This window comes from Ovis aries, chromosome 23 (assembly GCF_016772045.2).
Source record: "Ovis aries strain OAR_USU_Benz2616 breed Rambouillet chromosome 23, ARS-UI_Ramb_v3.0, whole genome shotgun sequence".
NCBI classification, from domain to species: Eukaryota; Metazoa; Chordata; class Mammalia; order Artiodactyla; family Bovidae; genus Ovis; species Ovis aries.
The window spans coordinates 45,767,998-45,794,937 of NC_056076.1; the positions used below are offsets into that span (position 1 = coordinate 45,767,998).

At 46.5% G+C, this 26,940-nt stretch overlaps 1 protein-coding gene across 4 annotated transcripts in view; it reads left to right on the forward strand.

Annotated features, from left to right (window-relative positions):
• The window catches only part of SLC14A2 (solute carrier family 14 member 2), a 495,406-nt gene extending 469,233 nt beyond the window's left edge, over positions 1–26,173 (forward strand). For all 4 annotated transcript variants that reach the window (XM_042239672.2, XM_027961051.3, XM_027961053.3 and 1 more), the window contains 10 exons: positions 7,272–7,394; positions 9,402–9,484; positions 10,540–10,699; positions 11,369–11,558; positions 11,872–12,000; positions 12,872–13,064; positions 15,924–16,071; positions 16,698–16,832; positions 17,882–17,931; positions 24,675–26,173. In XM_042239672.2, the coding sequence (XP_042095606.1) occupies positions 7,272–7,394; positions 9,402–9,484; positions 10,540–10,699; positions 11,369–11,558; positions 11,872–12,000; positions 12,872–13,064; positions 15,924–16,071; positions 16,698–16,832; positions 17,882–17,931; positions 24,675–24,875 (1,412 nt within the window). In that variant the 3' untranslated portion in view covers positions 24,876–26,173. The remainder of the gene's footprint in view (positions 1–7,271; positions 7,395–9,401; positions 9,485–10,539; positions 10,700–11,368; positions 11,559–11,871; positions 12,001–12,871; positions 13,065–15,923; positions 16,072–16,697; positions 16,833–17,881; positions 17,932–24,674) is intronic.
• The last annotated feature ends 767 nt before the right edge of the window (positions 26,174–26,940 follow it).

The following is a 26,940-nucleotide window of genomic DNA, read 5'->3' on the forward strand; positions in this document are numbered from 1 at the left end:
GGCTACAGTCCATGGAGTTGCAAAGAATCAGGCACGACTGACCTACTGAACAACAGACCCCCTACCCGACAGGGGCCTCTATCCGACTTTTCAAAGAAACAGAAAAAAAAAAGTCAATCTCTCTGTTCCTTCTTCTGCTGAGCGTCAGAAAGACAGTCCTGGGAATGGAGGACCTTATTAAGTACTCCAGGGAGAGTTCAGATCCTGGAAGCTTCAAGCTGGACGAGCTCTTAAATAATTCTATTAATAGTTCAAACCCCATGAGGAACCCCATGGCTTATACAGGAAGCTGTCCAGGTGATAAATGAGCCTGGACAGAAGCCCAGGTGTCCTAACTCACAACACTGAGCTCTTCTTGCACATCTGGCGATGGATCTAAGTTAACCCATCAGCCTCAAATCCCCTTACCACCTACCTGTCCGCTGGATGAGCCTTCATATTTATCATCCTTTCCACAACTCTGCAACACACAGCTCTGACATCAGTGTGATTCCCAGGGCAGCCCCATGTTGAGCTGACTGTGAGATGCTAATGAGGTAGGTTTGAGAACCTTGTTCCCAAGAGTCCTCACCTGCTGCTTCCAGGGTGGAGGTGCCTGGTCCAGAGGCACCTTAGCCTCTCACTTTAGGTCTTATACTCCTTCCACAGACATGCCAAGAGAACTAGAGCATCTCAGTATCCACAAACATCTTCACACAGCCCATCTCCTCAGTGGCCCTCTCTTTCATGGGCATCTGAGATAACTTTAGACATGTTCTGTGTAGCTACAGAGTGATGTTTCTGGAAGATAGGTAGCCATGCCATGAGGAAAAAAGTCTCAGGACACTGACTTTATCTGATCAGAGAATGAACAATCTGGTATGATATGTGATCTCCTCAAAACTAGCGCTGAAGGATAGGAGCCTCAGTGAACTTGCTGAGATTAGGCAATCCTGAGACTTGGAGAGCCCACGGCCAGTCCTCTGCCTGCCTTCATGTACCCTCTCAGACTTGTACAGCATCCACACTTTCCTTTAAAAGAGGAGGGGAAAAATAAGTTTACTCTCAAGTGCCAACTGTATCTAACTGGTATTGTTTGTCTGGAGATTTGTGTTAAGAAGGATTCTGAGGCTGTGTTGAAACTGACTGGGAAGAGGTCTATGGTCCGTTAGCTGTGTTTGCCACAGACAACGCAGGGAAGAAGCAGCAGAGAAGGGGAACGTTGCCGCAAGAGAAAAAGCAGGTACACAGCAGCCCAGAATTTCCTTGGCCTGTCACTGGATGACACGAACGTAATGGCACACAGGTGGATTCTTTCTGTTTGTTTTTGGTAACTTTTGTTACTCCTTGTAGGATATGAAATACTTCGTAATTTTTTAAAATAAAAAGATCACAAGTCCACTGATATCATTTGCGAAGGCTCCAACAGTCTGTAAAACATCTATGTTGCAGGAGTAAAGAATCACAACCAGGAGGTTAAAACATAGCTCTGTAACTAATCAGCTATTTGGCCTCAGGAAAGCTGCTTTTCTCTGGGCCTCAGTTTTGTTCTGCTTTGTTTGCTAATACCTAGATCCAAATTCTGGAGAAGGAAATGGCAACCCACTCCAGTGTTCTTGCCTGGAGAATCCCATGGACAGAAGAGCCTGGTGGGCCACAGTCCATGGGGTTGCAGAGTCAGACACGACTAAGTGACTAACACACACACAGACCCAAATTCACTTGGTTATTAAAGACTGAGAGTTCCAAGTAGTTTCATTGGATTGGAAAATTTTCATGTACATTGTAACTATCAGTATAAAACTCCCCTGTGGCCCTAACTTCAAAAGATGGATCTAGGGTACCTTCTGGAAAGAAATGGAATGATCCACGTGGCCATATAAATCAAGGTTAGCTTCGTGGAGGAAGCGGAACATAAACCAGATGATGAAGGCTGAATAGAAACTAGGCAAGAAGAGGCAGAGGGGGCCAGAGGCAAGGCCAGAATACCAAGGCAGGGTGTGTGTTGGGCAGCAAAGGATGAGTGGGACGATGAAATCAGCCCTATTGTGGAACAGCTGGAAAGCCTGGCTGAGCAGTTTAGGCATTAATATACCCTTGGCAGTAGGGAGCCACAGAGATTGTTGAGTGAGAGTCACGTAATGATATGCCTAATAACTGAAGCACAGAATGGATTGAAAGGAGGGAAATTAACAACACAGACACACCATTCTGAGGTGTGGCCTGGGTGTGAATAGGGAAAGGAGAGTGAAATCTCCCTCAGAGGAAGGTCAGTCAGATGTTACCCCAGTTACAGATGGGGCGCTCTGACCTTCGCACTCTCCTCAGCCTCATTCATGAGGTTGTTATAAGGTTAAACAAGGTTGCAAGAGGCACCAACTCATTTATGCTATTAATGTCTTCATGGAGTGAGACAGAGACTCCAAAGTTACCCCGCTCCTCTAAGCCTTCCTCTCCACCTCTATGAGGAGGTGGCTACTAGAGGAAGGGCTGGATCAGAGGGCTGGACTGGATACGCTGAAAAGCCTTTTCCAGTTAACGTTCAATGCCTCTGATAGTTAATAGAATGATCTTTGAAAATGTCAACTAAACACAACTTCACAGAAAAAGATAACACCTCATTTACCACCCACAGATGTCTGCATCACACATACACACACGGTAGCCTGGAAAATTGCACATCACAGCGCAAAGCTCAACTTCTGCATGGGGAAACGTGTGCCCAAATTGTGGCCAGTGTTATCCTGTAGGACTGGATGTAGGAAAAAATCAAATTATATACAATTGTCACTTCAAAAAATATCCTTCTGGTGTAGTTGCCTCATGATGCGGGAGTCTCTGCCACAGTAAGCTAGAGAAATAAGAGACGTAGGGATCTGTGGAGTGATGACAAAAGGGTCTTGACAGTAGGTTCCAGATTCTCTATATGTTGGGCATTGCTAGTGATAGATGGACAGCATTGGCCCACCTCCAGGAGGCAGGAAAACCTGTTCAAAACCTGAGAAAGACAGCTTGTAGGCAGTGTACAGGTAGAGACTTGTTTGAGTAAAGGTTGATTATTAGTAAAATAGACTAGATCATTTTTCCTCTTCTGAAAGATGTCATATACGATTTGGGTTTGGTTTTTTTCCCCTCAAAGGAACTTTAGTAAGCTTCAAAATTGTATCTGACAGGTGGGGTCTTCTGTAAAATGACTTTTACCCCTGATATTTGAACAGATGGCATTTTCTGTGTGTTAGCAATCAGTAGACGCGTAGATACTATGGATACTACTCTTCAGAAAAAAAAGGGGAGGCTTTTAAGCAAATCATTGTGGCTCATGACTGTTCTTTCCTTCTCTGAATCAATGAGAGGGTAGCATCGCTGGACTCTTGCCTCTTAAGATACAAGATGCTGGCAATCCCTGAGGGCAGGGACTGTGCCCCTGAATTGGACAACCCCAGTATGATGCTACCTGCACTGGGACACTTAAAAGTCTGGTTAGAGAAGGAGGTGACAGCAGTCCCTATGCCAGGTAGGCATGCCGAGGAGTTACTCAGCTGCTAAGGTTTGCGTGCAGATTCTTGAGGACAGAGCTTCCCAGAACATGTGTAGTTGGACCAAAAGAGTAAAGCCATTGGTCCTTGACGAAAACAGAGGGGGCCTGGCATGGCCCGAGTCCCCAGGATCAGGCCGTAAGCATCACCATCTGTTTGCTGCACTATGCCACTCAGTACTATTTTTTGTGTGCCATGATGTTAGAGGGAAAGCCAAAATAAACCCCCAAAGTGAGTCATTGTTAAAAAAATTTTGTTCTTGGGCTTTAGAACACCCAGGCCCCTACCTTCTAAGCAGCTTGGCGGTTTTCAGCCACGGGGTATAACCTCTTGCTAACCAAAACAAATCACATGGAGCAAGATCTCGGTCTTCAGTGGCCTGTTTCATTCTCTCTCATTAACTGTGTTCTTCCATCCACTCATGAATGATTTCTGGGCCTCTGATTGGTTGGTCACAGGCGGCCCATCACTCAATGACATCTATAAACTCCCTTTCTTCTCTCCAGGCAGTGCTGGAAACAGTCAGCTCTTGCCCATCAGTTTCCGAATCCCTACACAGCTCAGCCATCACCATCGTGAACCTGTGTAAGACTCTCACTTTCAATATTTACCAAGCATTTAACATCTACAGTGAGATATATTATTTCTTTAATAGTTCATACCCTGAAATGGTGGTTCATACCCAGCCAATGGTGGTTCTTTATACCAGTCAGAAATTAAAATATCTAGGGTAATTATCCCTCATTAACATAGTCAACAAATACTTCTGAGTGCCTACAATATGCCAGGATCATGCTGGGTGCTGGAGGTGCCAAGAAAAACCACTGTAAGAGAAAAAAATGGGCTGTCAAGGATCCTGTGAGGGTGACAGACAGGAACACGAGATAGGAGGGGGTGCTGGTATGTGTAAGCTGCCAGCCCTGGCCTGGCATGAGGGCCCACTCTGCCCAGAGCACAAGCTATTCCAGGGACATGGCCTCCCCGAGGAGCTGGCTCCCTGATGTCAGCATTGCAAAGTTATTCTCCCCAGCATTTTGTGAGCATTAGTCTCATCTTTGTAACAACATGAGAATGAAAAAGCAGGTACCCTCCAAAATACCTGTCATCATTCTGTTTAAGCTGGGTTTGCAAGGCCAGTCCTATAGGGTCTGTAGATCTCCTTCTGAGTACCACCATGCTTGCAGTGGGGGAAACTGTCAATGAAGTCTGATGACTTGCAAAATGCAGCGCAGAAATGAGTGATGCTGGCTCCTGGCCAGCACTCTCATTGTTTTCTTTTTTCCCCACCACACCAATGGAACATTTCTTTCTAGAGCATTTGATAGATGTGTTCATGATATCCTTGAAATTGCCTTTATCTGTTATGAAAGTCCTGAGAATCTGTCCCAAAGGTAGTGGTAAATTGCTATCACCTCAGCTTTAAGTATTTTCACAGCCTCGGGAAATTTGTTATTTTATCTCCAGTCTTCCTTGTGGCATTCGTTCCCACCTGCCATCCTCATCTCTTGGCCAGCACATCTGGAAGAGCGGTCACCCTCCCTGGGGGGTCAGTCTGTGCCTGCACTCCCGTCCTGCCCACAGGAGACAAGAAGCAACACTGTATCAGACCACATTTGGGGCCATCTCCCCAATCACCCAAATAAGAACAGAACATGGGTTCAAGGAAAAGAAAGATACTCTCTGTTTTTGTTTTTGTGGCTGGGAGATCAGTTCTAGGAATGCATGGTAATATGGACCCTGACCTACTTTCCTGGATTCTGAGCAGGCAGCACAGTCTATTGATAAGAACTGAAAGCAAAGGGCCAGGGCAGGAAAGGGGGGACAGTTTTTCTGTAGATCAGCAAACTGGGAGCCAGGAAACCTGGGTGCAACTCCCGGCTATGCCATAATTAATTACATGATCTGGGAGGGGTCGGGAGGCAGTAATGCAATTTCTCTGGACTTGGGAAGTAGACTGTGATTTTGAAGATCCATGCAATTCTGAGTCTCTGATGCTAAATAAGGTCAATATATTTCTCTATGCAGAGGGTGACTAGGGTGGCTGACACTGGCATATGAGGGATGAAAAGCATTGGGCAGGCAGAGGTGCCCTTCCAGCCTGGCGGATGTGCCCTGTAGACTGGCTATGGAAGAATGCCCTGCTTTGTCAGATGATGCAATGATACCCTCTGGGTCCCCACCCTCCTGCACAGCACCTACCTGCAGAGGTGCCTTATTCACTTGTGTCTGATGTACCAGAGCTTCTCCAGCCTCTGGAGTTAAGGCTCCATGGTGACCCACAGGCAGGATGCTGAGTGAAATAGATTTTTCCCATCCCAAGCCTAGAGGGGAGGGGCGTGTTTGAAGCTTCATGTTTGAACTTTCAGTCTGAAACTATAGACAAACCCCTTTCCTTGCTCATACGTGTGCCCCATGCTCTGGTGCTATATTCTCAGCTTTGCTGAAGCTCTTTCTACATGAGCAATGTGATCTAGACCAGTTTTCTCAAACTTTAATTTGCACGCAAGTCAGTTGGAGATCTTGTTTAAAAAAACAAATTTATTCCCGTTCAGTGGGTCTGAGATGGAACCTGAGAGTCTGCATTTCTAACAAGCACCCTTGGATGTCCGTGAAGCCAGTCCACAAAGCTGACGCTGTGCAGCAAAGATGCAGAGGAAAGAACTGAGGGCTGAAGGCCATGTGACTCACTGTAGAGTCGTTCAGAAATCACCAGAGCCTAAGTTTTCCATCTTTCGGAGATAACAATGCCCCAAAGTATCCAAATGGAAAGACAGTGCAAGAGCTCTCCACTATTCCAAGTAGCCATTTGATCATCTAACTCCAGAGTTCACTGGAACCACAAGCAGAAAGTCCCAAAACTGCATACCTTGGGGACCACCAAGTACCCAAATTAATCAGCGTGGGGCATGCTTCATAACAAGCCATCAGGTGATCTGATGCTGTCAATTCTCAGACCCCACTTTGAGAAATGCTGCCCAGATGATAAGTTACTCTATTTTCACCATGGGTTTCTGGTAGCTGATCACAGCCTCAGGACTCTTACCTCCCACAGAGCAAACCAATGCGCCCAGAAAGCACCCGGGGAATCTTGCTGGACTGTAGATTCTGATTTCATCAGTCTGGGTGGAAGCTCAGGTTCTGCATTTCTAACAAGCTCCCAGAGAAGGCTGATGGCACTGGTCCGGGGACCACACTTTGAATAGCAAGACTCTAGATGAGGTTCTCAGCTCCAACTGCACATTAGGGTCATCTCTTAAACACCATTGACTTTAAAATTCTGACTTTTAAAATTGGTCTGGGATGGGAGTCAGACATTTTTTAAGCACTCAGGTGCCTCTTATGTGCAGGGAGTACTGAGGACCCTCCCACACACACACTCTCTCTGCAGCAGATGGAGACCAGGGCACTGGCTGAAGGACAGGAATGGACAGTGGCCTAAGGTCCATCATTCACACCAGTCTGAAGCCCAGTGAAGGAGGCTTAGAGCAGTGCCTTGCTGGGGGAACAAGGCAGGCAGGCCTATCCGTATCCTGACACTGCCAGTATCTCTGATGTGGCTTCTGTGAGGAAAGGAAGTGGAAGTTTTAGCAGGAAGAATGGGAAAGAGGGCTTTTTCCATAGACACTAATGCAATCACTACTGCCGCTCGGACTGCACTGCTCCTCCCGCTCTGCATGAATTTCCCAGCATTCTCTGCTTGCCTCTAGGGGTGGACCAGGGTGGGACACTGACCTGTCTCGTTTTGCCCCTGGCCAGGCAACACTGAGGCAGAGCCACCCTCGACGAGCCCCAAGGCGGATGAGGGCTCGGAGGCTGTGCTCCCCAAGCCCAGGAACGTGTTCCATATCGAGTGGTCGTCCATCCACAGAAGGAGCAGAGGTGCGTGCTCCCCCCATGGCTCCCAGGGGGCCTTGACCTTTCCACCTCTAAAACGGGAACCCTGGCAGCACCTCTGTCACAGGCAGTGGGGAAATCCGTGAGGGTGAGGTTCATCCTTGTCATCCCCCAACCTCTGACTTCAGCCATGGGTCTCAGAGTCTCAGCCAAGGATGGGGAGACCAGAACTGAGACAGGCTTTGCCAGTCTTGGCCAGGAGGGTTGCAAACTTGATGGCACATTGGAACCACCCACATCCCATGCCCAGAAACGCTACTCTAGTTCATCTGGGAGGCAGCCTAGGTGGCAGAAGCAGCTTGAACAGCTCTCCGTAAGGCAGTTGCCTGGTAGCCTGATGGTTAGGATTTGGTGCTTCCACTGCAGTGGCCTAGGTTCAGTCCATGGTTGGAGAACTGGTCTGCAGGCCATCAGCAGGTATAGCCAAAATACAAGAAAATAAATTAAAATTAAATAAAACATCACATTTGAAGTGACCAAAAAAGCCCTGCAAATCACAACCACAATGTGGTCACGATGGTCACGCTGCTAGAGATAAAAAGTTCTCTCCTACAGCTGTAAGGGGAGGGGCTCCCAAAGGCCAAGAGGAGGTCCAGAGGGCAGGCAAACAGTCAGGGGAGCCAGAAACCTGGATGCTTGGGGCGGGGGGCAGGTTGGGGCAAACAGGGAGGAGGCAAGCGAGGGATAGGAGGGTCTTCAATCAGATGCAAGGTGGGAGCAGTCTCATGAAGGCCTAATTGTGCCCCCCAGAGAGGACCCCTTTGGGCCAGAAGTTTGACAGAGCCCCCAGGGCATCCCAAGGAAGAGAGCATAGTTTGCTTCCAAAATTTAACACTCTCCCTACAAACATCTTCTTAGGATGGTGTTGGAGGGCTGCGGTAAGGGAGGGCCTGGCAGAGAGCCCTGCACTGCAGAGACTGGGAGAAGGGTTAGTAGGAGCTGCTGAAGAGCTGGCGTTTCAGACAGAAGCAGAGAATCTCTCAGGATATCACACACACTGGCCTCAGAGGCTAGAGTATCCTCTTTGCTTCCTGCTCTTCCTTTCAAACTCCCTTAATTTGTTTCTCCCACGTAGTGTAGCTTCCCAGCCACCACACTGGTATTTGCAGTTCCTGCTCCTTCAAATGAGGGGTCACAGGGCCATTGGTGCATCTCTTCTAGTGTCTAAGTGCCCTGAAATCTCATTAATGCGGTCTGAATGGCCAATTGCGTAAAGATTCTCGGCACCTAGAGCTCAGACTGCCATTCTCACACTTGACCACAAGAGGACACCAGAGCATCAACAGCAAAACTTCCAAAGGCCTTTCATGATACCGAAACACATCTGAAATTCCTCATCTTTACAAATAGATTATCTCATAATAATGAAAACACAATGAGTTTTCTAGAATAACAAGGACATGCCAAAATCTGTTTTGAGTTAACAACATGGATATCCCTTGTCTTAATCCAACCAGCCACTGCTGCTTAAATATCTAAAATTCTGAGACATGATCCTAAAAAGACCAAAACAGCTTAGGTCATCCAGCTGGGAAGAGTTGTAGTAAAATTTGAACACAGACCTTGGATGGTTCAGGCAGCTTAATGCTTTATGAGCAACAGTACCTTATAAATACCAGTCTTTGTGTCATGTAGGGAAAGAACCCTGGGTTCAGGGCTCACAAGTAGCTCTGTTTGCTTACCTACAAAACACAGGAGTTGAGTAAAATCAGAGCCTCTTTACTAAAAGTCAGCCGAGCCTCTGAATCCCCTAAATTCCTGTTAAATGTCCTGTTTACATCAAGATGTGCATTTTTTTTTCCTCCAAAGAGCTTGCCCATGGGTGTTTGCAGTAGCAGAGGAGGGGGCCTTCCTGTACAAGGAGACAAGCCCAGGGCATCCTCAGTGGGCCAGGAAGTGCTGAGCATTCCAACTCAAGCCTGGCAGGAAACTTGCTGCAAAGGTGCCAGGGTAGAGGTCCTAACTGATGGTGCTCTCTCCTTCCAACTCCAGTGTTTGGTAAAGGTGAGCGGCAGGAGAGGCACCCCAAAGTCCCTTCTCCCCGCCTATACCGGAAGCCCACGGTCGAGTTGCTGGTGAGTATAGAGTGGCCTGAATCAGGGGTGGCGCCCGCTTCCCAGTGCTTGTCGCAGAGTAGAAAAACCAGGCTCGGAAAAGACATCTTTTGGATGTCTTTTCTTGAATTCATATTTCTAGAAACATAATTATGTGTATAAAGATGTCTATTTTTCCGTTTACTTTATAAAATTTGCTGCTTCTTTTATTGGATTATGTTGTGTTTGTCCTTCTGGATCCAGCATTCAAGTATTTAGAAATAAGTTGGTGCTAATTTTCAAAACAGAATCTCTACTTGTTTAATTTTATGGATAGTTAAATTTTAAAGCCTAGACATATTGGAGTTTGGGGAAGTGCTGCAAAGAGTGTGGTATACTAGAAGTAATTTTTTTTTTTAAATAATCTAAAAATTTGTGGGTAAATCCAAATTATATCATTTGACCTTGACCTTTAAAAGTGAGAACCTAACCTCTCCATCCACACCTGAGACCTCATCCACAGAATGAGGCTAAAGCTAATGTCTTATTACACTACAGTCATGGGGGATTGGTTCCAAGATCCCTGAAGGGTACCAAAATCTGTGGATGTTCAAGTCTTTTACATAAAATGGCATAGTATTAATATTTGCATATAACCTATGCACATCCTCTGATACATTTTAATTCATCTCTAGATTACGTATAATACTTAATATTAATACAATGAAAATGCTGTGTAAATAGCTGTAAATACAATGTAAATGATACATATTAATAAAAAGTTGCCAGTGTGCAGCAAATTCAAGTTTTCCTTTTTGGAACTTTCTGGAAATTTTTTTCAAATATTTTTAATCCACAGTTAATTGAATCTGTAAATGATACAGATGTCGATGGTACAAGGTTGTTGCCTATATTAAATGACGTAACATGTCAAACGAAACAAAAGATATTCTAGTCTACAGAAACAAAGATGCTTAAATAGCAATTTCACTAAATATCAAATGCGAATCTTAGCTTGCCCCCTGGCAAGCACGTCACTCCTCAGTGTGAAAAGCTCAGAATGTGGGGCTTCCTGCCTGTCTCTTGTCCCTGGACAGCCTCTGGAGACCATGGAGGACAGCTCCGAGATAAAGGTGGAAACGGGCATCTCCAAGACTTCCTGGATTCGGAGCTCCCTGGCTGCCATCGGGAAGAGGGTCCGCAAAGCCCTGGGCTACATCACCGGAGAGATGAAGGAGTGTGGAGAGGGTCTTAAAGGTAAATGCTCCATGAGAGCAGCCCCTGCTCCAACCCCTGAAAATGTCCTCTCTGGCCATCCTCTAGGAAGCACGCTGCTCAGATCTCTGTAGATGAAATGGAGTCCTGTTTCCATGGATAGGAGTTTCCCTGTTACAACAGGCATATGGACTCGCAGAATGTCAATGCCAACACCGGTAGATGTGCAAGCTCTCACCTCTGAACATAACAGTCATGCTCTTGCCAATACCCCCTCAGAATGTCACTTTTTAGTACTGGAATTCTAGAGCCAGCTTTCTAGGAAAATGCCCACCTAGAAATGGCTTATGGGAGAGCTGTGTCTACCCTTCTGACAGGTTCCCATCAGCAGTCTCCCAGAGCTCAGGCCAGGGGCTTGGTGCCTGGATCCGTCCTCCTGAAAATTCAGGCCATTCTCCTGGGGGCACAGGTTGTGCAGGGTACCCACTGCTTGAACAACAACCTACAGACCCGAGCCAGCTCGCAATGGGGTGAAGGGTTTTCTGGGCAGTCAGATGCTCTCTTGGGTTCTTTCCTTACCTCGCTCTGTGGCAGGTGACAGCAGGGGGCTGAACCCACCTTGGATGCCAGCTTCTCTCACCCTCTCACCCGCTGGGGCGTCACCTGGCACAACTGAGCCTTGACTGACTCCCTGACCCATTCCATTTTCAGACAAATCCCCGGTGTTCCAGTTCCTCGACTGGGTGCTCCGGGGCACGTCCCAGGTGATGTTTGTGAACAACCCCCTCAGCGGCACCCTCATCGTCCTCGGCCTCTTCATCCAGAACCCCTGGTGGGCCATCTCAGGCTGCCTGGGCACCGTAGTGTCCACCCTGACAGCCCTCATCCTGAGTCAGGACAAGTGAGTCCCAGGAAACCCAGGGTCCCAGCATGAGACCAGAGGTAGCTCCCTGAGGGGACCCTCCACCAGCTTCCCATCCTCACTGCTTGGCTCACGGCTCAGAAACTCCTCAGACAAGGTCACTCATAACTAAAACAACCATCCCCTGGTTACAAAACTGCACGTTGTCCAGGGGACGGTGAAGAGTTGATGATCGGAAAGTGTGTGTGGTGAGGCTCCAGCTGAGAAAAGCCTGGCTCAGGAGGACAATCAGGGGGGCCATGCCCTGCTTTAGGCCGCAGGGGATCCCCCCTCAGTAGCCCTCCCCCCCTAGGTCCGCCATTGCAGCTGGACTTCACGGCTATAACGGGGTGCTGGTGGGGCTGCTGATGGCTGTGTTCTCAGACAAAGGCGACTACTTCTGGTGGCTTCTACTCCCAGTCATCCTGATGTCCATGACTTGGTAAGTTTGCTTCTGAGGCTGTGGGTGCAGATAAAGGGCTTCCTACCTTTCTACCTAACTCTGTGACCATCTAAACAGGAGTTCAAAGCAGCATTTCCTTAGAAATATCATCACATCAGAAATACCGTCTAAAAGTAATTACTGACATTGTACAGTGATAGCACGTCTGTGCTGCATGTTGCCCAGGGGACAGTGAAGGGTTTCATTAGCTATGTTCCTTTACTCTTCTTTTTTGAGATCTAAAAGAGCCCCTGGCCCTACCCAACCAGAGCACAGGGAAGGGAACTGAGGTCCACAGAGGGTTTAGAGCCATGGGATCCTGTCACTCTCCAGAAAACTTCTCATCCCTCCTCCCCAGTGCTGCCCTGTCCTCGGACCCCATGCCCCAACCAGGACAACCTCCCAGGGTGGACTGCAGGCCCAGGCACTGCCCAGAGCCCTCAGGGGGCCAGACCCCAGCTCCTCCCTGCCCTGCAGAAACCAAAGGTTACTCCTGCCAGGATCGCCCTCAGCTCCTCTGCAAACATTTGTTGAATGCATGAATGGGTTTCCCCTTCGCTGGTCTGTTCTCTCTGCTCACCCTTCCAGAGGGAGCCCTAAGGCCCTTCATGGAAGTTCTGTGACTCCCTTGCCTTAGGACTTTCCCCAAAAGACCTGCTTCTGAAGCTGAGTCTGGGCACCGGCCCTGTTGCTGTGTGGGGCGGAGGAAGGAGGCCCAGGAAGGGGGCTGCCCAGAGCCAGTCAGGCTGGGAGAGGGAGCCAACCAGCTGTTTTTCCCCCAAGAAGGCTCAGGGAGCCCGCTTGTCCCACTCAGTCTAGCGCCAGGGCCAGAGGGCATCATGAACAGCATCTCCTGTGCTTCTGCCGTCAGCCCCATCCTCTCCAGTGCCCTGGGCACCATCTTCAGCAAGTGGGACCTCCCAGTCTTCACACTGCCCTTCAACATCGCCGTGACCCTGTACCTGGCGGCCACGGGCCACTACAACCTCTTCTTCCCCACGACACTGCTGCAGCCGGTCTCCTCCGTGCCCAACATCACCTGGTCAGAGATCCAAGTGCCCTTGGTAGGTATTGTGGAAGGTGGAAAGGCAGCACCTACCCGCACTCAGTGTTAAAGTGGCATTTAGTTAATTTGCATGTCAGAAACATCCAGTTATATTAATACCTATTACTAATTATTCAGTGCAAGGCACTCTACCTACAACATCACATTAGCCACCAGCTTTTGCTTTTCTCTTTTTAAGAGCTAAAAGGGCCATTTCTGGCCCTACTCTGTCCTGTCAGAGCCTGAGAGAGAGACCAAGGCCGGGTTAAGAGACTGCCTGAGGTCATGCAGCTAATGAGTGAGGGGTAAAGTCAAAAGAAGCCTCCTGACTTCTAGATTTGGGTTCTTTTATCTTTTTTTGTTGTTTTGTTTTTGAGCCTTTTTGGTCTTTTACTCCAGTTCAATCCAAGCTACGTCGTGTTTTTCTTCTCATTCAATGTCTTTGAATCATTGATGACGTGCACACCACACTGCCGTCTGTTGGCTGGAGAAGTCTCTGCTCCAGGCTGGGGAGTGGGTTCCCCTCGCTCTCTGGGGCATCACTGACTTTAAAGCACAGGTATTCCTCCACTAAGAAACATCTAACAGAGCTTTTTAAGCTTTTGGTAAGCATTCTGTATATAATGCTGGCCTCTGGAAGTCTGCCAAGATAGATTTAAAAAAAAAAAAAAAACTACACTAAAAGCTTTAAGGCAGCCTGGAGAAACGTGCCCATCAGCCTTCTTTCTTAAACTGGGCACATTTTCTCTGAGGTCCTCTACTCTGTTACACTAAATGACTCTGCGGACTAGCGCTCACTCTGAAATTTGTTATTAGCAGTCTATCATCTAACCACAAAGCCACCTGGGCTTGTTGAAGGGACTTTGTGTCAGAAATAATGGTGCCAAGTTTCTCTGACAGTTCATGGAGACAGCAGGATGGCATGGAAGAGAGAGCCCTGCATTTGCCCAAGACGTATTACCTAGGAAGAGACATGTTCACGTTAGCCCCATGCTTGTTGATGTTCGTGTGTGTGTGTGTGTGTGTGTGTGTGTGTGTGTACCTTCGTGAGCCAAAGGTGAGAAACGGGCCATGTTGGCAGTTCAGACCCTCACACTTTCCTCTCACAATATTCACCCAGTCAGTATCTTTTCAAGTCTAAACAGCTCTAACTGGCATGGCTAAGGGGGATGATGGTAGAAAGGGAAAGTTTGAGATACTTTGCAAACTCCAAACCACAGTTTCCATAGAAAAGATAACTAGGAATAACTAGGGAAAAAAATTAAATGGAAAATACTGTACAAATACTTTGGAACCCCCAAAGTTCCAGGAAAGACAAATTCAATGCTTGGTGATTATTCTTTGAGAAATGCTCTTCTGGCTAATTTGAATGTATTATGATGATCGTGAGAATGTCTTGTCATTTTGACAGTCATCATTAGAGCCTCGAGTTTGGGGAAACAGTGGTCGATGTTAGAGAGAGGGTCTAGGCCTCCCAAGGATTTTGAGCCTCTGCAAGCTCCCCTGCTCTTTGGTGATGGGAGAGCCTGCTGGAGGCTGCAGCTGGCTGGGGACCAGATAGCCCAGCCACTGCCTCTGTCCAGAACTCTGCCTGGCCCGCTGTCCCCTGCATAGAAATGTCCGAGTCCTGTCCTGTTCTCTGTCCTAGGTTAAGGGGGGACTGAGCCCAGAGGGTTGCCCGCTAGACCACTGCAATCCTGTCTGGATGTGGGGTGAGGGCCCTACCGCCATAAGACCTCCCTCCTCAGCACCCAAGGAGGAGGCCTCGGAGGACATGGGAAGACCTGTTTCACCAAGAAATATAAACAAGGAGAGGATGAACCCAGTGCCCCCCAGCAGGCCCGGAGCCCCTCCCACGTTTTCCTAGCTCAAGTCCCTCTGGCCAAGCTTCGAAACACAGACCCAGTCTCAGCCGCTGCGGAAGCTTATGTGCCCAGGATCTTTTCCCAAACTTCAGGGCACGTGTGCAAGTGCCCACAAGGCACTGGACTCTGGACTTCCTTTCTCATTCATAGACACTCACTGTCTGAGACACACAGAGGCTTGACACGTCGGGGCCCTGCCCCATCAGCCACCACATGATGGCTTTACCACCAAAACCTGCACATGCCAGGGCACCACCTGCCCAGGGGCTCCTCTGTGGATACAAGTCTAGCTGCTCATCCAGACGACCGCACCAGTACGACCACGGCCCAGACATGCTGTTCTTGAAAACACAAGGAACCATCTTCCCATCTAATATTTGGCCTTCTAGGCATGTTTTTAGCTAAAAAAAAAAAAAAGATGTTACAAGAGTTTTTCAATCCCAACTCTGATTAGCCATCTAGTAATTTTCTAATGAACAACACCCTGATTTTTTTCTAAACCCAAGTCCAGTTGCTCATCACTCAAAAGCCAATTCTCAAGAGACAAGCATTGGTAGGAAAGGAAATCTTGCTTTATTTCGGAGGCCTTTTAAAGGAGAGTTTCAGGCTTGTAGGGCTTGCCAGGTAGTGCAGCAATAAAGAATCTACCTGCCAGTGAAGGAGACCCAAGAGACATGGGTTTGATCCTTAGGTTTGGGAAGATCCCCTGGTGTAAGAAATGGCAGCTCACTCCAGTATTCTTGCCTGGAAAATTCCATGGACAGAGGAGCCTGGGAGTTTAGTGCCTTACACTCATGCTTCTAAATAAAGGAAACAACATTTTGACCCTTTACTGTTCTTATAACTCAAGATTAAAACAATAAATCTTGTATTCCTTGTAGAGTGAAATTATTTGAAAATATCTTGGAACACTGTTGCAAAATGTTAGTATGGAGGGTTTGGCACCAAATATTTTCCTGTTCAAGTTGTCTCTTTTGCCTTCGCAACTGCATGTGATCCTGTTGGACCTGCAGCTTTTGAGAGCCATCCCTGTTGGAATCGGCCAAGTGTATGGCTGCGATAACCCCTGGACTGGAGGCATTTTCCTCATAGCTTTGTTCATATCATCGCCTCTTATTTGCTTGCACGCTGCAATTGGATCCGCCATTGGGATGTTAGCAGGTTAGTGCCGTTATTAATTAACTTAATTAATGGGCCTTATGAATGGGCCCCTTATTAATGGGCTGCAAGAATGTTGTGCCTGGGGCCAGCTCCAAAGAAAATGCTGACGTGTGTCTTCTTGCTCCGCCTGCTTATTCCTGTAAACTCTCTTCCTTCCACGTCACCTGGTCTTAGCATTTTGGGTGCTGCACCTTCCTGCTTCGCTGAGCAAACCCCATCCTCGAGAAAAGCTCTGGTCACTTACACCTCTGGATAAACTAAAAGCTTGGGAGGAGCTTGTTCCAGGTGTGTTTATATTGTAAGCCTTATCTCTAATCATGATAAGAAGCTTGTTCTCCAGGAGAACATTCAGGTTGATACCTTAATCCTCCTTCTTCTGGCACTGCTAATCAAACTTCAGATCATTACTCAAAAGAGTCTCATACCCATCCCAGCTGAACCACTGATATGCATGTGACTCTAAAGCCATTTGTCTCCTTTAGATGTTTTCCCACTGAATAGTCAGGAGTCCTTTTCATAAATACTTCGGGGGCACTGATAACTGTCTGAGTTGAAGACGATGGGGGACTTCAGGGCTAGTGGGCCCACTTGACCCCACACAGCACTCAGCCTGTCTTCTCCCCCAGCTCTCACTCTCGCAACGCCCTTTGACTCCATCTACTTCGGACTGTGTGGCTTCAACAGCTCGCTGGCCTGCATCGCCATAGGAGGCATGTTCTACGTCATCACCTGGCAGACGCACCTCCTCGCCATCGCCTGCGGTGGGTACCGCCAGCAGAGTTCTCTATCCACCTCAAATGACACCAGCCTCTATGCCCACAGGGAAACCACCCTGCAAAACTTTTGCTGAGCCTCCAAAGATAAATGGGAGGATTTGTTTGCTTGATAAAGGGATTTTTATTTTAAACTATTTTGAATAGTCCTTTAGTGATTAGTACATTTAAAACTATTTTCACTGAATGCAAAGTGTTCAGCACACGAAGACAGAGTTTTTGACAGGTTGTTCATTTGTTGTCTGTGATTGCTGCTTTACAGGCTGGTGATTGAAGCAACTCTTGTGTAAATTAATCCTTATATGGAGAATTGGGTGATTTACATCAGATACAGCAGTTAACCTTAAACACCCAAACATTGACCGTAGGACCTTCAAATAGTGCTTGTAGGTGTGTGGTCGGGGTATTCAGTGACTCTCTAATAAAGGTTTGCTGTTGTTAATATCCTAGGAACCACTGGGATGTTTTTAGTGGAGAAATTGAGGGTTCAGAAGCAAATCCCAATTACTATGGCCCATTTTCACAGACCCTGACCTCCCACCAGCTCTTGGGTCTGCCCAGTGGCAAGCCTGGCGATGCCCTCAAAAAGCAAAGCCCAGATGACAAGGCAGCAAGCATATTTGGTCTTCCTCAAGCTTACAGAATGCTGTTCCTCCCTGGAAACCCATATTATGTTAATAACTTGTGATGAAATATCCCAGCAGGGAGTTCTGGGATTCACACGCCTTGGCTGTATAGTAAAACGTTCATTTATGGTTTATGCTGCTAAATGTTCCTTTGCTAGAATGCAAGGTGGTAGGACCCAAGAGAACTGTAACAGCTAAATTCTGGTCCTTTTTAACAAAGTTCATCTGCTGTCTTAGTTATGCCGGCATTTGCGTGGAATTTAACACTTTTCAAAGCTGCCAAGCAATGGAAATGTAACTCAATTTTTTTTTAACCCAAGAGATAGCATTTGTGGCATAAAATGTATGGGGAGAGAATGTATAAACTTGAGGCACTGCTGGTTTCCTGACAATTTCTTTGTTCTCTTGCAGCACTGTTTACAGCCTACCTGGGTACCGCCCTGGCTAACATGTTGTCCGTGGTGAGTCAACAGGTCTAAGGACATGCCTCACACCATCCCCCATGTTCTCTTGGCTCCCCAAGGCCCTCTTCCAAGAGCCCCTCCCCAATCCCTCCCTCTTGTCTCAAATCATTTGCATTGTGTAGATCCTCCACGTGGGTGGCTAGGATGATTATGCAGATCTATCAGATACGGGGAAAAAATTAAGCCACCTCACCCAGATTCTGCAATCCCTGCAAGACTACATCCGAAATACTGAAATGGTAGATTCTTTATCCACTGAGCCATCAGGGAAGCTCTTCATTTCTTTAAATACGCGATCTTAAGGAGCAGTGACGCAACAAGAGACTGACCCAGACTTGCCCGTGAATGTCCAGGAGCCTCAGCAGAGGGGTGGGTCAGCGGTGGCCTGCTGCAACGCTGGGGACACTGAGTGCAGCGGTGCATGCATGGGACCTTTTGAAGGAGGTCGCCATTATCTTCATGACCTCCACCATAGTTTGGCCTCAGGTCAAGCAACTGGGAGGGAACACAGCCCCACCCATCAACAGAAAATTGGATTAAAGATTTACTGAACATGGCCCCTCCCATTAGAACAAGACCCAGTTTCCCCCTCAGTCAGTCTCTCCCATAAGAGGCTTATAAGCCTCTTATCTTTCTCCATCAGAGGGCAGACAATGGAAAACAAAATCACAGAAAACTAACCAATCTGATCACAGAGGACCACAGCCTTGTCTAACTCAATGAAACTATGAGCCATGTAAGGCCACCCAAGAAGGACAGGTGATGGTGGAAAGTTCTGACAAAATGTGGTCCACTGGAAAAGGGAAACACAAACCACTTCAGTATTCTTGCCTTGAGAACCCCATGAACAGTATGAAAAGGCAAAAAGATAGGATACTGAAAGATGAACTCCCCAGGTTGGTAAGTGCCCAATATACTACTGGAGAAGAGTAGAGAAATAACTCTAGAAAGAAGAGACGGAGCCAAAGCAAAAACAACACCCAGTTGTGGATATGACTGGTGATGGAAGTCCAATGCTATGAAGAACAATATTGCATAAGAACCTGGAACGTTAGGTCCATGAATCAAGGCAAATTGGAAGTGGTCAAAGAGGAGATGGTAAGAGTGAACATCAAGGTTTTAGGAACCAGTGAACTAAAATGGGTGAATTTAACTCAGATAACCATTATATCTACTACTGTGGCAAAAATCCCTTAGAAAAAATGGAGTAGCCATCATAGTCAACAAAAGAGTCTGAAATGCAGTTCTTGGATGAAATCTCAAAAACAACAGAATGATCTCTGTTCATTTCCATTCAACTGATGGTTTGAAGGCAAACCATTCAATTTCACAGTAATCCAAGCCTATACCGTAATCAGTAATGCTGAAGAAGCTGAAGTTGAATGGTTCTATAAAGACCTACAAGATCTTCTAGAACTAACACCCAAAAAAAGTGTCCTTTTCATTATAGTGGACTGGAATGTAAAAGTAGGAAGTCAAGAGATACCTGGAGTAACAGGCAAATTTGGCCTTGGAGTACAAAATGAAGCAGGTCAAAGGCTAACAGAGTTTTGCCAAGAGAACGCACTGGTCATAGCAAGCACCCTCTTCCAACAACACAAGAGAAGACTCTACACAGGGACATCACCAGATGGTCAACACCGAAATCAGATTGATTATATTCTTTGCAGCCAAAGATGAAGAAACTATACAGTCAGCAAAAACAAGACCAGGAGTTGACTGTGGCCCAGATCGTGAACTCTTTATTGCCAAATTCAGACTGAAATTGAAGAAAGTAGGGAAAACTACTAGACCATTCAGGTATGACCTAAATCAAATCCCTTACAGTTATACAGTGGAAGTGACAAATAGATTCAAGGGATTAGATCTGATAGAGTGCCTGAAGAACTATGGATGGAAGTTCATGACATTGTACAGGAGGCAGACCATCACCAAGAAAAAGACATGCAAAAAGGCAAAATAGTTGTCTGATGAGCCCTTACAAATAGCTGAGAAAAGAAAGATGCAAAAGGCAAAGGAGAAAAAAAAAGATATACCCATTTGAATGTAGAGTTCCAAAGAATAGCAAAAGAGATAAGAAAGCCTCCTCGGTGATCAATGCAAAGAAATAGAGGAAAACAATAAAATGGAAAAGACTAGAGAGCTCTTCAAGAAAATTAGAGATACCAAGGGAATATTTCATGCAAAGATGGGCTTGATAAAGGACAGAAATGGTATGGACCTTACAGAAGCAGAAGATACTAAGTAAAGGTGGCAAGAATACACAGAAGAACTATACAAAAAAGATCTTCAGGACCCAGATAACCATGATGGTGTGACCACTCACCTAGAGCCAGACATCCTGGAATGCGAAGTCAAGTGGGCCTTAGGAAGCATCACTATGAACAAAGCTAGTGGAGATGATGGAATTCCAATTGAGCTATTTCAAATCCTAAAATATAATGCTGTGAAAGTGCTGCAGTCAGTATTCCAGCAAATTTGGAAAACTCAGCAGTGGCCACAGGACACTCCAATCCCAAAGAAAGGCAATGCCAAAGAATGTTCAAACTACCGCACAATTGCACTCATCTCACACAGTAGCAAAGTAATGCTCAAAATTCTCCAAGCCAGGCTTCAACAATACGTGAACCATGAACTTCCAGATGTTCAAGCTGAATTTAGAAAAGGCAAAGGAACCAGAGATCAACTTGCCAACATCCGCTGGATCATCGATAAGGCAAGAGAGTTCCAGAAAAACATTTATTTCTGCTCAATTGACTATGCCAAAGCCTTTGACTGTGTGGATCACAATAAACTGTGCAAAATTCTTAAAGAAATGGGAATACCAGGGCACCTGACCTGCCTCTTGAGAAATCTGTATGCAGGTCAGGAAGTAACAGTTAGAATTGGACATGGAACAACAGACTGGTTCCAAATCAGGAAAGGAGTACGTCAAGGCTGTATATTATCACCCTGCTTATTTAACTTACATGCAGAGTATATCATGAGAAATACTGGGCTGGATGAAGCACAAGCTGGAATCAAGACTACCAGGAGAATATCAATAACCTCAGATATGTAGATGACACCACCCTTATGCCAGAAAGTGAAGAAGAACTAAAGAGCCTCTTGATGAAAGTGAAAGAGGAGAGTGAAAAAGTTGGCTTAAAAATCAACATTCAGAAAACTAAGATCATGGCATCTGGTCCCATCACTTCACGGCAAATAGATAGGAAAACAGTGGAAACAGTCACAAACTTTATTGTTTGAGGCTAAAAACAAAATCACTACAGATGGTGACTGCAGCCAAGAAATTAAAAGATGCTTGCTCCATGGAAGGAAAGTTATGACCAACCTAGACAGCTTATTAAAAACTAGAGACATTACTTTGCTGACAAAGGTCCATCTAGTCAAAGCTATGGTTTTTCCAGTAGTCATGTATGGGTGTGAGAGTTGGACTATAAAGAAAGTTGAGCACCAAAGAATTGATGCTTTTGAACTGTGGTGTTGGAGAAGACTCTTGAGAGTCCCTTGGACTGCAAGGAGATCCAACTAGTCCATCCTAAAGGAAATCAGTCCTGAATATTCATTGGAAGGACTGATGCTGAAGCTGAAACTCCAATACGTTGGCCACCTGATGCGAAGAACTGACTCATTGGAAAAGACCCTGATGCTGGGAAAGATTGAAGGCAGGAGGAGAAGGGGACGACAGATGATGAGATGGTTGGATGGCACATGGACTCTGTGGACATGAATTTGAGTAAGCTCCAGGAGTTGGAATGACAGGGAAGCCTGATGTGCTACAGTCCATGGGGTCACAAACAATCAGACACGACTGAGCGATTGAACTGAACTGAACTGTCTCAAATCACACTTTGCTCAGCATCTACTAGACAGAAGGAGCCAGGCCTCAAAAGTGGAAATGTCCACATTAGTCCATCAGATCCTGTGGTCAGGGGGCAGGCAGGCCTCCTTAGAGAAGGACAGTGTGAAGAGCATGATCTTATAAATCAGACTCATATTTTGTAAGTTTCTTGTAAGTCAAGCTCCTCCACAACTAATTTTAAAACGTGATTATTTAAGTTTTCCCCTATGTTTCTGGATCAACACCCAGTTAACTTGTGGGCCAGTGTTACATCTTTGTTCATCCCACAGCAACTACTGGGTCTGGTGTCATGAGGCAAGGTTTCTGCGATGACAGGGAGCCAAGTCCAAGAGAAGCCAGAGCTGGTGGTTGAGCACTTGCGTGGCAGTCTGAGAACCTTTGTTTGTCTCAGCATAGATGTAGGTGGCCTGTGAAGTCCAGGGGAGCCATATGGCCAGCCCCAGCCCCATATACACAGGAGGGGCCCAGGCCCCATTGCAGAGCACATGGGGCTCAGCCTACAGTTGATGCCTCCCCCTCCATAAGCACTGAAGGCTCATCACAGGCAATCAGAAAAAGTCCTGATGGTCCTACAGGTGAGGGTGGAGATGGGAATTTCACTAACACCTGTTTAAATCTCTCCTCCACATTGGGTGACATTGGGTGGTTTGGACGTAGCATAGGAAGGAAATTTTTAAGCAATAGAACTGACCTTCCCTGATACCATCCTGTGTACCCTGCTGGATTAAGCCCCTTCTCTGGGCCCATCACATTTTATGTGCATATCTGCTGTGACACTTGACATATGACATAAAACATTTGACATATGACAAAGTACACCGCGACAAGTCTAGTACACACCAGTCCTCCTCCACCTTCAGCCCCTGTGCCCCTTCAGAACAGGGGCCTGACTGTACTCCTATCTTTATCTCTAGTGCCTGTTACAGACTCAGCTCATGGTAGGTACTCAAGAAATGCAGAATGAATGAAACTCTAAGGTAGTGAGCCCCTGCCATGGGGTATATTAGAGCTGGGGCTGACTAGCCAATCACCAGAAACAGGATGAAGCCTGGCATCTGAGGCTCCTGTCTGCTCCAGGCTTTTCCATCTCTTCTTGCCCCCATCCTTTCACCTAATTGTCCATCCAATAGCTATGTGTCCTTCCTCAGACCAGATACTGGAAATGATGCAAACAGGAGGCTTTGGCTCCTGACTGCTTGTGGTCAATGGCCCTTTCCTCTATGTCCAGAGAAGTTACAGGTTACACCACTCAATCTAGACATTTTTCAAAACAAAATCATGTTTACTTTCTGTGTGCATTCTATGTTTAAGACACTGTGGCTGCCCACTCTCAGGGATACAAAAAATGCAGGCTATTAATTCACGCTGAAGGAATTCCCAGTCTCCTTGAGGAACAGGGTATCAAAGTGTTGAATGACATTTATGAGACTGTTCACGCCTCCACAGAGGAGAGCACTGAGGAGCTGCACAATTTTGCTTTCTAATCAGCCTCGGCAGGTGCAGCCCCCTAACTTCACAGGGCTGCCCTCAGCTGGACGACAGTGACCACAAATGAAGACCATTTACTGAGCGCTTAGTATGCACGAAGCACCAACTCTTTGAGTAGATAGCTTTATGCCTATTTTCCTATTGAGGAAATAGTTTTCAGAAAGAGGAAATGGCTCCCACAAAGGTGACTGGAGCTGAGATTTGGATCTGGGTCTGTGGAATTCCCAGCCCACATCCTTCCCACTGTAGGACTTGAAACACCCCACACAGCCTTAGCAGGGCTTTGGAAAGACTCACAGAGTGGAAATCACCAGTCGTGGGTATTCCTTAAGGGTGGTGTGAGTCTGTCATTGATCCTTAAGTCCCACCTAACAGGGCCATCTTTGAACATGCACACACACCTGGCCTCATTCCTCCAAAGGCATTCCCTGAGGTTTTTACTGCTTATGATAAAAGGATGTGTGGAGGAGAAGGGGCATTGGTTTGATTTGCTTCATAGTTGGATTTTCAGGCTCTTTGCTAAAAAGCTATTGAGGTTATCCCAGATGAAGAATGAAGAGGGGTATTTAGAAGCCTCCGGGCATTTTGAGGAATAAAAACCCGAGGAACATCAGGAGAGAGGCCGTTGGGGATGGGCGCACTCTTGAGGGAGGCTCAGCCCCTCTTGGTCTTAGCTCCCTGGGACTCAGAGGTGACATCTTTGCCTCTCTCCATATGTCTGCTCTGTCCCTCTGTCTCTCTGGAATGGGTTTCTTCTGTTGCACACAGGCCCCCAAATATCCACCCAGCACTGGCTGGCTCTCGAGTTTTTCCCGATCAAGAGCCTCTGAACAGTCTCTGTGTCTCTTAGTTCAGACTCTCAAGAGGGAGATTCTAGCTCCAGATTGTCTGCCTAAGGGAAGCTGTATTTGCGCTACGTGTTTCTCTCTAGTCCAAGCAGGTATGAACAAAGAGAAAAAGGTTTCGAACAACAACAACATAAACATGGCTGCTAATGCTATTCCTTCAACAGGGGCTTGGAGAGGTGAGGAGAAGGCGAGGAATGGCCACAAGTCCTGTAGTCAGGAGGCAGAGCCTGGCCAGACACAAGAAAAGATGTGTCTTCTACACAGAGGCATGTTATAAGAGGGTTCTGATAGGTTCTGCATTTTGAAGAATATGTGCTTGTCAGTGCAGACTGACACACACACACACACACACACACACACACACACACACACCCCAGCACAATTTGATTTATATTGATCATGAATTAAGTACTATTGCAATCAGTGCCCACAAAACCTCCCCATCTGCATCCAGGACGGTAGCTGGTTGAGAAAGGCTGATGAAATGAGCACGGGCCTCTGATGTAACCAAGACTCCTCTTGTGTTCCCCTCCCCCCAGTTTGGATTACCACCCTGCACCTGGCCCTTCTGCCTCTCCGCCCTCACCTTCCTGCTCCTGACGACCAACAACCCCGCCATCTACAAGCTCCCACTCAGCAGAGTCACCTACCCAGAGGCCAACCGCATCTACTACCTGTCCCAGGAGAAAAACAGAAGAGCATCGACCATCACAAAGTACCAGGCCTACGATGTCTCCTAAGTTGCCCTTTCCGATACATGTCCCTGCAAATTCAGCCTTTGGCAGGGTGTCCAGGTTCCCAAGCTGAAAGCCACTTAAGCTCTCCTTCTGTCTGTTCTGTGATTCTGCCCCCAAGCAAGCCTACACCCTAGTTATTCCCAAGAACAGGGAAATATGTGTGCAGTCACTATTCAGGAAGCTCTCTGTTCCAAGATGCACAATATTTGTCAATAATATGGTTACTTTCAACTTTATACCTATAGCTCACTCCATAAGAGCTCCCTTTGAGGAGAAGCCTCCCTCTTCTGCAAAATAAACCACATCCCTAAGGACAACTCACCAGGAAGGGGACAGAGATGGGTGACATTGTCGTCAGTCATTTAGTGCAGTGATGTACAGTATCAGGAAATTAGCCAACAAGGCCAAGGGCGGATCTGCCTCCAGCTCTGCCACGAGTGAACTCCAACCACTCGAGTGGGTCCATCCTCCTTCTCAGCTCCAAGCTCTTACTGGTTTCATGACGGAGAGGGGCCCTGCAGTCCCTTCCACCTCAGAAGTATTGATTCTTCTCTTTCCTTTGAACTGACAAATCAACATAACCAATAAATAATGACTTTAAGTTAAGTGAAAGATGAAAGGGCTACCAGGAGAAGAGGCAGGACAATTTTAATGTTGTGTGGAGATTTATTCCCGAGTCATGCGATGTTCTGGAGGAGGAAATGGCAACCCACCCCAGTATTCTTGCCTGGAAAATTTCATGGACAGAGAAGCCTGGAGGGCTATAGTCCACAGGGTTGCAAAGAGTCGGACACGACTGAGCATCTGAGCACACAGGAACACATGTGATGTTCTCTGACTTGGGGTTATAACCTAAGTTCACTGGAAATGACAACATGCCATCCTTTGAATCACAAATGTTACTAGGAATGTCATCAAATGAAAAGTGATCTTTCTCAACATTTAAATCATATTTTAAACAAATGTGTTTCCTTTTAGAATATTCATAAGCACACTCATTAAATGATTAAGCTTGCAATTTGGTGTGGGTTTTCTTAAAAATGAGGCTCACCTACCTTGTCCACACAGTGCTCATTTGAGGGGTTTTCTATGATCAAACGTATATTTGAAAAGTATATATCCTGAGGATGAACAAATAAGATACACTCTTACCTTTTTCCACAGGATCACTTGCCACACATTCTGTCTTAACAATGAGAAAGAAACAGCTATGTATTCATTGTAATGACTGTATTATATAAAGTGCAAAGCAATAAAAGTCCTCCTCTCTAGAAAAAGAGATGAGGATAGGTTGAAAGTGATCAGAAGATTTGATTTCCTTATAAAGGGAAGTGTACAGAATTGACCATAGTCATTGTTTTCTATTTGAGTTGAAATGCTGGTTATTACAACTCATCCCATTTTTTAGGGTATAGTCTTGCACCCTAAAATCCAGCACCGCTTCAACAACTAACTCTTTGTTATTCAGTTGCTCTGGTTGTAACATTGAGCTCCTAAAACACAGGACCCCCCTGTGGAAAGGCATGTGGCTCAGCCTTCCCACCCGTCCCCTCCAAGAACAGGGATGATCTTACAGTGCCCGTGTCCTCCATCCTTCCAGGATAGCATGAGGGGGTGACCTAAGGCAGAAGATGAAGGTAGGAAGCGAGGTGTAGGGGACAAACTCTTTATAAATCTAATATTTAGCAAAAGCTAGTGTCTGCATTTATTTTTCTCTCTTTATCTTTCCTGTGTCAGCCCTAGGATCCCAGTCCTCTTCCACCAGCCCAAGAATCCTGGGCTGCCTACCTCTCTTCCCGATTATATCTAACCAATTATAGCTTCTCCAGGAAAATGGTGCACCTCTGGAAACAAATGCCCACATAGGAAATGGAAGCAAGTCACACTCCAGAGGCTACCTCTGAGTTTGTGGTCGCACCTGGAGGCCAAAAAGGTCTCAGGCTCTATTTTCCTGACCAGGGAGTTATGAGTCTCTGAGGATCCAGCATCCGGGAATTTCACCAGAAGGCTGTTTATGTTCACAGCTCTCTCAGCTGCCCCAGAACCTCCAAGTGATGACATAGCGCTA